The 16248-nt window shown below is 43.0% G+C and overlaps 1 protein-coding gene across 4 annotated transcripts in view; it reads left to right on the forward strand.

The window, feature by feature from the left end:
• KTN1 (kinectin 1) overlaps positions 1-16248 on the forward strand; it is a 75650-nt gene that overhangs the window by 35895 nt on the left and 23507 nt on the right. For 3 of the 4 annotated variants that reach the window (XM_085061003.1, XM_085061005.1, XM_085061006.1), the window contains exons 8-24: positions 1568-1674; positions 3031-3163; positions 4129-4216; positions 4508-4674; positions 5284-5352; positions 6943-6980; positions 7554-7644; positions 7924-7992; positions 8711-8748; positions 8865-8955; positions 11259-11327; positions 12408-12442; positions 12574-12664; positions 14043-14111; positions 14967-15004; positions 15593-15683; positions 15844-15912. In XM_085061003.1, the coding sequence (XP_084917129.1) occupies positions 1568-1674; positions 3031-3163; positions 4129-4216; positions 4508-4674; positions 5284-5352; positions 6943-6980; positions 7554-7644; positions 7924-7992; positions 8711-8748; positions 8865-8955; positions 11259-11327; positions 12408-12442; positions 12574-12664; positions 14043-14111; positions 14967-15004; positions 15593-15683; positions 15844-15912 (1353 nt within the window). The remainder of the gene's footprint in view (positions 1-1567; positions 1675-3030; positions 3164-4128; positions 4217-4507; positions 4675-5283; positions 5353-6942; positions 6981-7553; positions 7645-7923; positions 7993-8710; positions 8749-8864; positions 8956-11258; positions 11328-12407; positions 12443-12573; positions 12665-14042; positions 14112-14966; positions 15005-15592; positions 15684-15843; positions 15913-16248) is intronic. The other variant, XM_085061004.1, reaches the window with a different exon arrangement.

Genomic DNA, 16248 nt, shown 5'->3' on the forward strand with positions numbered 1-16248 from the left:
TACCAGCAGATAAATGTCTTTAAGATTATGGTACAGAGTGACAACATAGCATAATACACGTGAAATATCATTGCCTGGGGGAGGGCTTTCCTGGAAATATTTGAAGAGCAGACACTTGTAATTTTTTTTAAGACCCTTGTTACTTTCTATTGTAGTTGCTTTATAATGGAGTGACCTTAGAACGGTTTGCTTCATCAGACTAAAAAATTTAACTTAAGAGTTTTCTGAGGAAAATGGCCCATTTTATGCTTAGATTTCGTTCTAGCAGTTCTTTTCTGTATGGATGTCACAGCATCAAGCCAAACACCTGAACTTCCCAACTTTAATATTGTTGTTATCTTCTGTCTTGGCCCTTTGGAGAGTAGCATCTCTGCAGTTTTGGAGCAGAGGGAGCTTCCTTGGAACTTGTGTAGATAACTGGGCAATGAGAGAGTCCTGCTGCTGGCTGGGGAAGGGGAAGGAGACCTGGGCACACCCTGGAGGCTTTAGCAAGTGCTGCTGTGCCAGGCAGAGCTGGAGAAAGGAAGCACAGAGGATCTAAGGCTCTGGTCCTGCTCCCTCTGCTGATGTGCTGCAGCATGGCAGAGGAGCTGCAGAGCAGCTGAGAATGGTCACAGCTTCCAGTTGGGTGGGGTTTGTTCCCCTGCTTCTGTTGTTGGTATTAAAAACCAAAATAGGCAAGGAAAAGAACCTCCCAGTAAATGTCCAAGGAAGGTCCAGCTTGTTACATTTGTTGATGCAGGGCTAGAGGTGGCTGCCCTACAAGGGACTGCTTTCTGCTGCTGTGGTTATTTAGTTTTTTTGAGATTTATTTAGATATTTTAATGTAAAAGATGCTCATTGATGAGTCAGCCATGTGATGAAACTGGGTCTTGGAATGGTGTCAGCCATGTCTACAATCTGGCACTGATAAAGGAAGAGTGTTGTGTGTGCTTGAGGATTTTCAGAGCTTTTGGGCTCCAAGATCAGCTCTGCAGAATCCATTTTTTCTCTTTGGATCCTGTCCTTCAGGGCTTCTTTCTGCCTCAGTTTGGAACCTTGCTGAAAATCAGAATATTAGATGAGGACTAGCTTTGTGCAGTTTGCCTGCTGTGATCTGTATATTGTTAGTTATTTGTTAGTTTTTCTGCTTTGTTTAAAGGCTTTGTAAACTTCTAATGATAATTCACAGCACGTTTGTTTTGTTTCCCTTTGGAAAAGTAATATATTGATATCCAGTTATTGATAAATATCTCAAGTTATGTAGCTGAGCAATTGGTATTCTGAGTAACACGTATGTAGCCTTTTAAACAATAAAAAGGTTGCTTTCATAAATAGGTTGATACACTGATATAGAAGGAAACCTTGCTTTGATTTGAGCACGAGGGTCTCAGTAGCACAGTTTAATTTAAGAGTTGGTGTGTGAGGAAGGAACAAAGCTCCCACTTTCCCAAAAAATCCACTTAGTTTTATTTACTGAAACTATTGTGATATCTTACCTATTGCTACAAGCTGGTTTTTTTTTTTTTTTGTTTTTATTGCTCCTTAACTTAATCTTTTACAGAATTGATCTTTCTTTCCCCATCAGTTCCAGCAGCTCCGTGAGCAGATGGAGGCAGAAATAAGCCACCTGAAGCAGGAAAATGGTATCCTGAGAGATGCTGTCAGTACTTCCACCAATCAAATGGAGAGCAAGTATGTTGGCAGCTACTTGGAGCTCTGTGTGTTTTTGAGCCTCCCCTGAAGGGTTGTTCTGGACTCTGCTGCTTTTGTTTCCAAGTCCTTGGCTGTCTCTGAATTGCTGGTTAAGCTGGGAACACAAATATTTTGGGCTGGACAGGTAGCTAGTGATGTTTGCATTGAGCCAAGGCTTTCAGAACAAATAATTATCTTTTATCAGTTTGAAGCCTGAGCTTTTAGACTGGTGCTGAGGCTTTAAGAGGAAGAAGTGCAGCAGAGCTGAGGCACCTCTGGTGTTTTTGGCAGGGTGTACATCCTTCCTCTGAGGCTTTAGGAGAGGTGCTGATTGGCCTCTTGGGAGAGCAGCAGCTCTAAAATTATAGATCAGTATCGATACCATGCAGTTACTGATACTGCTGGGTGGCTCTTGGATTTATCTGCTGGTGGTGCAAACATTTGGAGAAACAAAAAAGGAATCTGAAGGTTTTGTGTTTCGTGAGTTATGACTTGGGCTGCCCCTGAGCTGGCAGGGAGGATTTTGTGCATTGTGCAGGTAAAAGCTGAACACCCTGGTAAGGTGTGGAGAAGACAAAACTGACACAATATCTGCTCTCAGATATTTGTTACTGCTGGAGACTGGAATGTCAAGTGCTCAGAGAAGAGTGTGGAACCCTGATTTTAGGGGTCCTGTTCATTTAAATGAAGCATCATTATCTTTTAGATAGTTACCCTGAAAAAGCCTTTAGTTCAAGCAAACTTGAGATAAAAATGAAATGCTTTTTACTTGCTTAGGTGCAAAGGGGAGCCTCTTAAAATTCTTCCCTTGGGCTGAACAAGTGCATCTTCTCTCTCTACCAAGAGAGTGCATCAGATACCTCCATGAGTTAATAGTCAGGTCAAGGCCAGGAGGCAACAAATAGTCTGAAGAAATGTGTGCAGTTAGTAGTCCAGGAAGAATAGTCCTGAGCAAGCCTGGAATCAATAATCCTTTATGGGAAGAGGGAAAGCCTGAGTTTTGATGCGAGACCTCTTGTTTTGCTGAGCCTCTTTAGTTTACATCAGCCTGCCCAAATCATGCCAATCAGCTTGCTAACCTCTTCAAGGATGCTTGTGGCTTCTTGCTGACCTTTTGTTTCTGACCTTGGGTTGAGCTGATGGCCAGGAGTGATGTGTTTTAGTTATTTGTTAGTTTTTCTGACCCTCATCCCCTTCCCAGGATGAAACAGCTCTGGAGGGAGGGAAAAAACCACTCCAAACCCACCCTGTGCAGCCCTGTGGTTGCAAATATAGGACTTGGTGCTGACATTTGAGTAGCTGCTGTTGTGGCCTTTGCCTCTTGTAGAAAAACCCAGTGGAAATGTTTGTTTGCAGGCAGTCGGCCGAGCTGAACAAGCTGCGCCAGGACTACGCCAGGCTGATGAACGAGCTGGGGGAGAAGAGCAGCAAACTGCAGCAGGAAGAGCTCCAGAAGAAGAATGCAGAGCAGGCAGTGGCTCAGCTGAAGGTGCCTGGGGTTTTCTCTGCCTGTCAGGCTGTGCTCAGGGCTTTTATCTGAGCCTCCTGAATCGGTGGGATGTGAGGCGCGTGGGAATTGCTTGAGCTGCTTGTTTTAGATGGGCTGAGCTGGCCTAGGGGTTTATTGGATGTTTTTATTCAGTGCACTGGGTTTTGAGTGATTACAGACCTCCCTGTGAAGTGAAACTTACCTTCCAGGTAAATATCTTTTCAACATCACCAGTTAAGCTTTTTGCTTTGCTTTCTGAGAGTACAGTTCCAACAAGAGTTGTTACTTCTGAGCCATTCATCCAGATGGCTTTGTCCTTGTGTGTTTTTTATTTGAAGCTTCATGCTTTTGCTTAAATGTATATTTAATTTTTAAAATGAATGTACTTTTTAAAGAGTTAAAATGTAAATGGACTGGCTTCTGGGTGAATCTCTTCAGTTTTCTTTGAAAGAAAAGGACTTTCGTATTTTTTTAGGAGATAAACTAGTGTTTTCAGGTGACAGTGCCAATCTAGAGCTCATGATTTCTTTAATATTTGCAATTAAATCTTACATACCAGAAGTTCTCCATGCCTTTGCCCTGGCAGGTGCAGAGTTGGTATCTAGAGCTGAGATGTTTTAATTACTGAATGCAGATTTATGTGATGCTTGGCTGGTCTGGCTTCTGGTGTTAATTCTGAACTATCAGGGCAAAGATGCTACATTTTCATATTACAGAAACCATTCTGTTAAGAGCCTATAATGAAATCCTGTTCACAATTTGCCTTTCAAATTAATAGGCTAAACTAGTCTAGGAGGAGGATTACAGAGCACTCTGCCTCTCTGATGTGCCCTAATGGAAACAAGAAACAATTTCACTTCATTGCCATATGTTTTGGGAATAGCACTGAGGAGATGCACTCTGAATGCTTCAAAAATAAATTAAAGGCTAGACTTCTTTTCATCAGCTCTTTCTTTATTGTGAAGGTCCAGCAGCAGGAAGCAGAGAGAAGGTGGGAAGAAATCCAGGCTTATCTCAGGAAAAGAACAGCAGAACACGAAGCAGCACAACAAGGCACGTATCACAAAATTCCCAAATAATGCAGTGAACTGGCTGTTGGCACTTGTGAAAAAAGGGCATTATTGAGTAAATGTCTTAAATAAAGCCCAGGTGAAGTCAGCCCTGCTTCAGCACCCTGGGGAAAGTGTGTGTTGGGATCCCAGGTGGTCTGAATGCTGATGGGGGAGCTGAACCTTGGCTTGTTGGAGCGAGGCTTCTGATCAGCCTCCCTGTTTACAGCGAAAATGATTTCCCCCAAAGTTAAAAATTGACTCCTGAATTAAAATCCTGACATTTCTGCTACAGATGTGCAGAATAAGCTTGTGGCCAAAGACAATGAAATCCAGAGCTTGCACAGTAAACTTACTGATACAATGGTGTCAAAACAGCAGCTGGAGCAGAGGATGCTGCAGTTATTGGAGGCTGAGCAAAAGAGAGCTACTGAGGAGGACTCCATGCAAATGCAGGTGCAGGTAGTATTGTTGAAATATTTCAAGGGTTTGGGGTTTTTCCTCTCACTTTGTGTCTGTGGAAACACAGCAATATCCCTGAAATGCTGCTTTAGTAAAGCTTTCCCACTGAATGAAGGATGAGAAAACTGTGCCAGTCTGGTTATGAAATGAGACCTTGTGTGTGGTGCTGTGAGGAGGTTTGGGGCACTTGGGGCAAGTCAGGAAAACATGGTGAGCCCATTTCCCAAGCTGTGGAATGATCCATGGTCTGGGGAACACCCTGGGAGAGCAGCCATGGAGCTTTGATGTTTTTATGAGCTCTCCTGGAGTGATCTCCCTCCTCCTGGCATCAATGTGGACATAACTCTTGAGGACTTCAGGGAAACCAAATAGATTATGGTGGAGCAGGGAATATTTTTCCTTCATACAGGACAGTTTCTGTCCTGTTTCAGTATCTTCCACTCCAGCTGGTTGATTTTAGCAGGGAGAAATAAACCATCTTTTGTAAAGTGTCTGACATGTAAATGCTGAACTGTTCTTACTAACATAATCATGGCTAAAAGCTAATCCTGGCAAAAGTGGAGTAGCTGCAGATCTCAGCCTGCTTTTCTTTCTGTGCTTTCTTACAAGGAGCTGATAGAGCAGAATGATGCTTTGAATGCTCAGCTTCAGAAGTTTCATTCACAAATGGCAGCCCAGGTACAGCATGTTCTCAGACTTTCTTTTGTCCTCATGACTTGTGAACTTTCATTAAAAGTAAGACTTTTGTAGCTGGGTAGGAGATGTAGTGCTGAAAGCAGAGAATTGTTAGCAGCCTCTTTTCTAATGTTTCTTAAACTGTTTTAAAACTTCAGGCTTCTGTCTGTTTTGGGGAAAATCCACTTATTTCCTCCCATAGTGGCTTTCATTTATAACTAAAGGGTATATCATCTTCTTCACTGTTTTTTTTTTTCTGTAGCTTTGCATGCCTACAATTCTGTTTTGTGGTTCTTTTGGTCTTTCTGCAGTCCTCCTGTGAACCACCTGATTGTGCTTTTTCCCTTGTGAGCAATGGTGTCTTTTGGTAGCTCCTGTATGAAACTTTCTTCATTTTAGTGCTGATTTCTGTGCAGAAGCAAAAACCAAAAAAAATCACACCAAAACCCCTCCAAACCTGCACAATGCTTTTCTCAGTTATTTTAATCTTTAAAATTTTGGTGTGACTAGTTTATTTGAGATGTTATTTCTGTTGCAAACACTATCTCAAGCCTCAGGATCACTGGATTTGCCTCTTTGTAGAGGGAAGTCACAGCAATCAGCTCAGAAAGGCTTTGGGGGCACAAGTGGAGGCTGTTCCTATGCAGTTGGGTGCTGTCCTCTTTTAATCATGGATGTGCTTGATGGAATTTGATTAAATTCGACATCAGGCTGAAAATCTGGCTTTGCCTGAAGTGCTTTAGCCCATTGGGTGGGGAGAGTAGTGAGGGAAGAGCCACTCTAGATTTACAGCATCTTCATGGCCTGATCCTCTCATCCCAGTCCTTTAAGGGCTTTGGGAATAAATCCCTGGGGAAATGTCACTTTTTAGCTCTGGGTTACACAAGGAGGATGTTGGAGGTGTGTGCTTTTCCCAGGTGGCCCCAACTGGCAATGAAAATTCAGGGATGTTTTTCCACCATGGACAGAGGGTGTGAAAATAACACTTTGAAGAAGTGAGTTAGGATTACATCGTGCTCTGGGTATCAGAAAGATGAAACTCTTTTAGTTAAGAGGGACTGGAATTGTGAACATGGAAGTTCTGTCACTCTGCAGAGGTCCCTTGAGGCCTTCAGAACCAGTGTGGTGTGTCTCTTGCCCTGTTGGCTGTGACAGCATAGATATAGACTTTTTCCAGAGGGAAAAATGCCACTTGCTGATTTTATGGTGCTGTTTCTGTTCCCAACACAACTCCTGATGCACTGTGCAGGATTTTTTTTTTTTTAATTTGAGTGGTTTGTCAGAAGAATTTCCCATAAAACACTTAATTCCTGGGAGGGAAGTGCTGGTGAGCCATGTGGCTTGTTTGAATCTTGTAAAGGGCAAATAATTTGGGTCTTTTTTCCCCTTCATATTTGCATTAGGCCAAAGGGGAAGGGACATTAGTATGTGCTGGTATTCCTTCTATGTTCCTTAGCCAGGAAATAGTTGGAAGCATCCTGTGCCAGTTTAAAATAACCAGACAAATGCTATTCCTGGCTCACTGTAGATGAGGATTATTTGACTTGCTTTACTTTCAGTTATTTGTTTTTATTTTTTTTTTTCCTCCTGCAGACCTCAGCTTCAGTCCTGGCAGAAGAACTTCACAAAGTGTGAGCATCCATTTCCTGTGGGATCTGGGAGGTGTTAGTGGCTTTCAGTGCCTGTCCACCTTCCCTCCACTCACGTGCAGAGCACATGGGAGGGACTGGTGAAGGAAATATTGCTGTCTGTGCTTTTAACTTCTCATGAGATCAACTTGGGAGCTGGGAAACCTCTTGCTACGGATTTCCCTTCCGTGTCTGGCCTCAGATTTGGAGTCTGCTGCAGAGAAAGCAGCATCTCCCCTGTTGTTTAGCCCTGCAGGGTCAGTGCAGCGTGCAGGAATGTGCGTGACCATGAGAATTGTTATTGTCTGGGCTGTGGGGCTGTGCCAGGAGGTTTGTCCCTCTGGGACATGGGGTGGTAGTTGTGTTTCAGAGCTGGGGAATGTCTCATAAATTTTTTGGCAAGCAGACAACATTTAAAATGGAAAAGCTTTTGGACCCGAAGTGTGCAGTCAGCAGGATTTGGAGTAGGAGCTGGACTAAAGGGCCAGGGTGTATTTTGGGTTTAGCCTGATGCTTCCTGTGCCACTTCCCCCCAGATCTTTTGTACTGATCTGTTGCTGTTTCTCCCTCGTGCAGGATTGCAGAGAAGGACAAACAGATAAAGCAGATGGAGGACTCATTAGGCAATGAACGTGCCAACTTGACCAGCAAGGAGGAAGAGCTCAAGGTACAATAAAAGCATGTGCAAATGCCAGCTGATCCAGGGAGAGGCTTGCTGGCTGCATGTACAAAATGAAGCCCCAAGGCTGCTGGTTTTGGGTGTAGAAACAGCCTTTTCAGCTACAGGTCTGCTCTTCCGGGCAAGGCCAATGCTAGATACTGGGAAAGCTTTTGATAAGGAAATTTGAGGATTTTCCTTCAAAAAATGCCCTGAAATTTCACCCTGGAGAGTGAAATACTATCTGTATATGAACTGCAAATATACTTCTTTTTTTCTGTCCTTCAGGTCTTACAGAACATGAACCTGTCTCTGAAATCAGAAGTACAGAAGTTACAGGCTCTGACAAATGAACAGGTAAAGCAGTTGTTTAATTTTACTCCCTTCCCAGTACCTATTGTGTCAGAAATGCAAATGCAGATCTGTTGGCTTTAAGCAAGCTCTGCTTAAGCACATTAATGGTGTGAGGCTTCCGGATTGGGCTAATATCTGATTCCCTGGAGTTCTTAGAGCTGGTGGGAGGCCTAATACTTCCCCCTCCTTCACCAGCAAAGTCTTGTACTTGGATATCCAAGTTACTGAAGCATTTTGCTTGGTTGGTTTAGATTTTCAGGCATGCAGAGTGCAGGACACTTCACAGGAGTGACCACAACTGTCTGTGAATATGCATTTGCATACAAGGTTCATAAACATCCCCCCCAAAAAAACCCCAAAGCACACAAACCCCCTTGCCTCACCATAGAGATGTTTTTAGGGCCAAACAAAATGCTGTCCCTCTGTTACTGCTCTATGACTTGTTCACTACAGAAGTGGAAATGAAGTGTTTAATTAGAGATAATCCCAGTTGTCAAATGAATCTCTTGGAGATGATCTTCCCTTTGTGTGATTGCATGCTTGCCTGATGTAGATTGGTGTTGTAAAAGTGCATGAAGACAAGCTTACCCCTTTCACTCTTGGTTTCAGTCATGTGCTGGGAGGCCAAATGACTTGTTCTAGCTTTTTAATAATGTGGAATGAAAGGTTGATTGAATCATGTGATGTATCCTAAGTCTGTGTTAATCCTCTTTATATCTAGGCTGCTGCTGCACATGAGCTGGAAAGGATGCAGAAAAGGTAAATAGCTCTGGGATTTGATAAACAATGTTTATCAGTCTTTTATGTTCTTTTTAATGATGGTTTTTGTAAGACTTGGATGGGGAAAAGTGTTTAACTGTTCTGCTGTCTCTCAGCATTCACATAAAAGATGACAAAATAAGAGCTCTTGAAGATCAGATTCGAGAAGAACTCACTCAGATTTCAAACACAAAAGAAGAATTCAAGGTAAGATACAGAACAGGTATTTTTTTGCTTGTTTTCAGTAAGTTTTCCAGGCTCCAGAGGTTGTGGAGCAACTGTAGAACAGTGAAATAAAACTGGCTTTTGGGTGTTAAGGTAAATTATAGTATTGTGTTTGTAAGGCAGGAGCAATGTGGGATGTCACAGTAGGAGCAGCAGAGTGAGAGGTGGGACAGCACAAGTTAAATGCAGTGTCTGCAGTTGTGGAGAGAGAGGGCTTTGAATTCTGCAGGAGGAGGTTGTACAGTAAAAACTGTGATTTTCCTGCATCCCACCTTCTAATGTGCCTTCCAGGGCCTTGGTGCTTTTGTTTGGAGCCTTTGTTGCTTGGATTATCATGCCAAACCTCTGTTTTCTGTCAAGGCAGATGTAAAAATGCTTATTTTAATTCAGCCCCCTTCCAGACTGTTTCTCATAAGGCTGCAGCTAAACTGCTGAAGCTTTTGTTCTGACATCTGGGGTCTGCACAGCAAAGCTGCTGCTTGTTTTGAGATGGTGTGTGCAGAGAGCAGCTTAATTCCTCCTTGCCCTCTGCCACCTTGGCCTTTTCCTTCTGAACTTGGGCTGTTAGAAGCAGCCCTGATTCCTGAGAAAGGTGATGACTCCATCCCTTTCAACTCCTTTGAAGCCCGTGGTGGGTGCTGCTGCTCCTCTGATGTCTCTGGTGTGAGGTCAGTCCCTCTGAATCTCCCACTGTCACCTTGGTGAGTTCACTAGTGAGGAACAGAGTGAGTGGGCAGAGGCAGGGGCAGAGGCAGAGGCAGATGCTTTTGTAGGAGAAGCCTGTGGAGTCTCCTGGAGCTCTTTGAAGCAGGTAGTAAACTTGATTCTTGTATTAAAGTGACACTTTCAAAGAGGTTTTGGTGAGAGTCCCTTGTCAAGGCTCTGTAGTTTCTCTATGCAGTCAGAGAATGAGAGAACTAGTTTGTTCAATTAATGGAATAGGAAACAAAGTACAATTTCAGTTGATTTTTGGAATAAAGCTGTTGACTGAATCTTCAGTGAAGCGTGTTCTGGGTCACAGGGGCATAAACAGTGTGGAAAGGGGAGTGGGAAGAGATGTCAAGCTGGAGTAAGTGGGCAAGTCTCAAGTTAGTGATACTCTCAGGGCTTTCAGTGTGGTGGAACTTTATAAAATGGTAGGTGAAGTGAAAATGAATGTGAGAAGGAATATGAGCATCCTTTTAGTGTGATGGTTTCTGTAGTAACTGTTACCCAGGAAAAAGGCCTTAGAGGTGTTGTGAATGGTTATGTGCTGTAATCAATTCAGTGCTAAGTAATGGCAAAAATCACCTGCAGGCAGTTCTGGCAGCTCTTGGGAAGTGAGCAGAGAACTGAATGCAGATCATCATGATGGTGCAGAAATCCACGGTGTGCTCTCAGCATGGATATTATGTGCACTGCTGCTCTCTTCTTCCTCCTCTCTTTGATCCCAAACAGGAACCAGAACAATGCTGTTCTAAATGCTTCCACCTGAGGAAGTGCTGCTCTTCCCCACACACATGAAAGAGGGAAAAGTCAGGTCCAAAACAGAGCAGAGCGTTTAATCCTCACTGCTGCTGTCCCTTCCTGCTTGTGTTTTCCTTGTAAGGCTTTGGGGCTGCAGCACAGAGCAGGTGTCCTGCTTTTCACTTCTGTGCAGCACCAAGCAAGCCTTTAGAAAGACAAAAAGCAATAATAGAGGAGGATTTAAAATACATCTGAGGAATTTGGCCAGGCAGGCTGTCTGCTAAGGGCTGCTGTGTCCATTGTGTGGAGCAGGAATGCAGGAGGAGAGGAAAAGTCTGTTTGTCTTCCCTATCCACCTCTCCCCAGCCTGCAGTCAGAGCAAGGATGGGAGCTGTGCAAACCTCTCTGCTGCTGGACTGCCAGTTCCTTGCTGTGCATTGAGACAGCTGAAGGGAACTCAAAAAAAGGGATTTTGGACCATTTGCTTCCTCAGATGAGTGTTCTGTAAGAGGCAGTTATCAAATCTTGACACGATGCTGATGCTGCTTTAGGAGGAAAATGCATTTTTTCTGAGCTTCTCACACTTGGTACTATCTGATTCTCTGCCAGGGAATAAAGATGGTAACAGCTGAATTTCTCATGGGAACATAAGGATGATTCTTTTGTCCTTAATACAGAAAAGCAAGACAGAGTAGGAAAGGACTCTTTGTAGTCTTGTAGCTTCCAAAGAACTCTCTGTAATGACTTCTGTGCTATTTAATTGCCTCTTTGCCATTATGGAAATGCTGTATTTAGGCTCTGCAGTTCTGAACTGATAAAATGCCTCAATTTTCTTCCAGGTTCTGAAGGATCAAAACACAACTCTGCAAGCTGAAGTTCAGAAGCTGCAGACTCTCTTGTCTGAGCAGGTATAGCCAGTGTTTGCTGAGCTTTTATCAAATATCTTCTAATTTCTTCAGTATTTTTTCTTAACCTGGCTGTAGGCTGAACTGGTTGGTGTCAAAGCCTCATGCTATTTTAAGTATTTTCTCTTCCATAGAGGGTCGAGTTTGACTGTCTTGTAGATCTAGTCAAGAGTGTCCAAACAAAATGTGGATTTTTATTTTTTTTACCACTCCTGAAGATTGATAGCTAAACACAAGCAAGAATTTATATGTGCAAATATTTCCACTCTGACCCATGGAGATAGAAAACTCTTTACTTTGTGATGTTTTTGCCTCCTGTTCTGCATTTTTGCCCATGGCTGCAGCCACACTGGTGCTCACAGGTTCATGCTGCAGGTTCAAAGCTGTTGTGTTGTTCAATTCCATCTCTTTTGGAATGTTGCCTGGGAGAGCCCTTGTGGACATCCCTGACTTTGCACCACTGTGGAATGAGAAAACGTCCTGAAACACTGCAAAAAGACTTGCAGGACAGGAAACTTTTCCTGTGCTGTGTTGGTGTCTGTTAGTCAGGAGCTCCCTGTCTGGAAGAGCTCCCTTTGCTCTGGTGGAGAACCAGATTTACAGCCTTTGCTCCCCTGGCTCTGGCTGATCTGATGTCCTGTCTGAAAGACTGGAGGTGATTTTTCTTGGAAGCTGGTTTAAATTTCCCAGCTTGTCTCTCACAATGTGGTGGTGGTGAGAAATCACAAATGTTCGGCTGAGTGAGCCTGGGGTGGAGTTTGTGATTCTGATAAATGCTCAAAACAGGCAGATTTTTCAGGTGCTGAGCTGGCTGCTATGGATTAGATGCTGCAAGTCCATCAGTGTAAAACCACCAAGGCATTTAAGCTGGATCTATCCCTCCCCTGAAAGATTGTCATCTTTCCAGCATCAATATTAGACACATATGCCATGAGGACTTTCTCCCCCTGCTTTGTTTTCCTTTCTGGAGTAGTATTGTAACCAAGCTTCTTGTTAAGTTGTTGATTTCCAGTTATTTGTTTTTTAAATCCCAAACCATTTTTGATCCAATTAATGATGGCCTTATTTTTTTTTTCTTCATAGACAAACAAAGACTTGATAGAGCAGATGGAAAAAAGGTAAAAAACTCTTTTCTGTTGAATCACAGGCTAAAATAAAGATTTTGGTGGCAGTAAGGCTACTGTTGATAGCTAAACTGCCTTCAAAGTTAAACTCTCTTTTTTCCTAATATTCACTCTTGCTTTTTCAGCATGAGAGAGAGGGATGATAAAATCAAGACAGTTGAAGAGCTGCTTGAGGCAGGACTTATCCAGGTGGCTAACAAAGAGGAGGAGCTGAAGGTAAAATCTCCTGTATTATTTTTTGATGGAGAAATAGAGATTAAGTGCTCTTGTGCAAAGTGAGTGTTGGAGTGCTCATGGTTCAGCCTGAATTCCTTCTGATTAGGAAAAGCACCTCGTGGAGATGAGGTTAAAACCCTTTTTATAAGATAGGCTAAGCATGAGCATCCATGGTGTAGAATAAGTGCTTCTCTCTGCTTAGTCTAGAGCACGTTTTGCTGGGATGCCATCCTGGTGACTTTTGGCATAAAGGGAATATATCTCCAGAGCTGTACATTTGGCTTAATCTCCAATAAATCTCTCTTTAGGAAAGGTTGTTTTGTAAAAACTTGGCATTATAGAGCTTCTGCATTTATTTGCTTAGTTGTTAATCTGAAGGGTTAAGTGGATTATAAACTAGTGCCACTTCTGGAATGATGTTAAAGTTATTTCCTTCCTGTTTGGTTATAAAGAAGGTTGTGGTGAGAAGTCTGGAGAGCCAGGACAAAAATCCCTGTCTGTTTTCAGCTGGGAAAGCTTTTTGCTGGAAAGCTTGGGCATAACCAAGACAATATTCCCTTCCTTAACAAGCCTGGATTGCAGGGGCATTGCTGACAGCTCTGTGCTGGGGAGGAGTTGGAAACTCTGAGGCTACTGCACAGCCACAGGTGTGAGCACATCAGAGACTCCTTTAGGCTGAAAAGACCTCTAAGATCATCAAGTCCAAACATTCCCCAGCTCTGCCAAGCCCCCCACTAAACCATGTCCCTGAGTGCCACATCCACACAGCTTTTAAATCCCTCCAGGGATGACAGTATTTTGCAAGTTATTTGTTTGAAATAATATTCTGCAGTTTTTTAATAATGCTGACGGCAAAGTTTAGAATATATGATTTTTATTCTCGTAGTGTGTTTCTGTACAAAGGCATCTTTGAAAAATTCTTACGTATTTTGGACATTATCATTGACTCCAGAATAGGATCTAGACTGTTAAAGCCCATGGTCTTATGGTTTTTATTATTTGCATTCCCAAAGTGGCAAGAAGCCTGTCTGTGAGAGAGAATCCCAATATCATGTAAATACATGTAAATAAATGGACTGTCCAAAAGGTGGCCTTTACCATGATTTGTTACATTTGTTCTTCTGACCTCCCTGCCCAGTTACAGCATTCCCACCTTGCTCTGTAATTCTAATTTCCAATAGATTGGCATCCACTCCAAGTTATCCATGGTGAATAATTAGTCTGTTGAATATTTTGGCTCCAACAGCTGCAGAAGGGGGTCTCTTTCAGACTTTCAAAGTCTTTCACTTATTCTAAAAGAAATTACTTTCCTGACAAGCCTAACACTTTTTTCCCCCCACAAATGAGTCTTTCATTATCTGTGTGTCTGCTTTCAAAGGCCCTGCGAACGGAAAATTCGTCTCTGAGAAAAGAACTTCAAAGCCTGCAAATTCAGCAATCGGAGCAGGTACTACTTTTCATCTGAAACTTTTATTACACCTAAACTCAATCTGAAAGCATCTTGCTGTGGTTGCAAAAGTCAAGGGAAAAAGGTGGAGATGCCTTTGAAGCCTGTTGGCAAAGCATCCTGTTTTCTTTCAGCGTTGGTCTGGGAGCTGAGACTTCTGTCAAGTATTTCCTTTGCAGGAGTGTCAGAAGCAGGGCAGATGTAAAGGATCCAGTCAGTGCTGGTTGGGGGTTAGTCTGAGGTTGCCATGCTCTGCAATGGCTGTGGATTCCCTTTGCCAGAAGCTTGGAGCAGCAGGCATGGCTGGCAGGCAGCTCATGATTCATGTTTGAGCTTCCCAGTGTCAATCCTCACTCTGCAGGTGTCACTTCTCCCTCTTCTCCTTGTGTGTGATCAGTGACAGTGTCACAGTGCTGTCATTTTGGATGTGCTGATCAGGAGGTGCCTTTCCTTGACACCCAGCTCTGCTTGGACAGGTCAGCAGGGCAATTAGTTCCTAAAATATCATTTATGGAAGAGAGGAGGCACAGTGACCCTGAAGAGGTGTAGTGTAGTGTCAGTGTTAAAGGTTGGCTGATGGAATGCTGGTCCTGAACCTCACCCTCTCCTGCTAAAGATGGTGTGGGTTTGCTTGTGTTTTTTTGGAACTTGCAGCAGGCTTGGTGTTATTGGTTTGCCAGGAACTGGAGACTGACAGCTAATTTTCTCAGGAGCAACCAGATAAATAAAATCATTAGGCTGCTACATAGTTCATCCAGTGCCAGAGTGCTCCAGCTCTCTGTCCTCACTCCTCAACATTTGCAGATTGTTTTGGTGTCTTCTGTTTTTTCTAAGATGAAGCTCTGTTTTTAACAGGTTTCCTTCCAATCACTAGTGGAGGAACTGCAGAAAGTGTAAGTTAATGCACAGATTTAATTTCTGATTGTTCATTCTCTCTGTCTTTATTCCATGACTACAAGTATTTTGCTTCCCTGAAATGATTGGCTTTTAACTGGGTGAAGTGTGTGTGTGGCAGGAAGCATTTTCATTTTTGAAACATGTCATGCCAGATCAATACCTGCTGATAATCCAGTTGCTTCTCTGCTAAGCAGTTAATTTCATAAGCCAGACTTTGACTAGATGAGGAATTGCACTGATTTGTCAGATAATCATTTTTGTTCAGTAGTGAGATTGTTCCCTCTGTGTGTGTTTTAAATTGATAAATACTTTGCTGGAATGTCCAGTGAAGGCTCATTTTAAGTGTGTGTCATTCCAGGCACTCTGGATATCTTAATTTGCATTTTTGGACTGTAATAGTATTTATTGAGCATGTGAACTACTGGTTATGGAAAACCAGCTGGTTCTGCTGTCTTATTCTTCCTATTTGTGGATGCCAGAGGCTGGTGATGGGATGTGATGGGACAGCAGAACCAAATTTTGTGTGTTTGCCTGAGCAGCACCTTTTTTTCACCCAGCTAATCTGTTCCTCTGCTCTTTTCAAGGATCCACGAGAAAGACGGAAAAATAAAATCAGTGGAAGAACTCCTACAAGCTGAAATCCTCAAAGTGGCAAACAAGGAGAAGACTGTTCAGGTATCTCTGTGCAGTTCCTGCCTTCCTTTCCGTGTCGATGCCACGACCACATTTGTTTGTTTACTGCATGGCATTCTACAGTGATCAATTTGTAGCATCCATTTTTGTGGCGTTTTTGTGTTTCCATTGTCCAACCCTGTCTTGTTTTGTCATTGAAAAGGCTTTGACACAGGAAATAGAGGCTCTGAAAGAAGAAGTAGGAAATTCCCAGCTTGAGATGGAGAAACAGGTAAAATACTTTAGTGCCAGCAGTGTGAACCAGCCTTGCCTTGGATGTGCTGCTCACTCCTTTCTGTTCTAGTGTGTTCTGTTTCACTGGTGAATGTCATTGGGTAAGGAACTTTTTAATGGTGGAGCTACACTGTTCTTGGCTATAAAGCCATAAATATGTAGGACAACTGGTGCTGTCCTTCAGAAACCACACACCTCTGGAAACCTGAGCTTTTTGGACCATTAATATGAAATTTGGCAAGAACTGCTATAGCTTAATGCTTTGCAACATTAACTCTGCCTGGGCACACTGTCCCTGTAGTAAACACAAAACCCTGGGACATCCCTGGGGGTT

Source organism: Lichenostomus cassidix, chromosome 5, assembly GCF_008360975.1.
Source record: "Lichenostomus cassidix isolate B80296 chromosome 5, HeHo_3.0, whole genome shotgun sequence".
In the NCBI taxonomy this organism is placed as follows: domain Eukaryota; kingdom Metazoa; phylum Chordata; class Aves; order Passeriformes; family Meliphagidae; genus Lichenostomus; species Lichenostomus cassidix.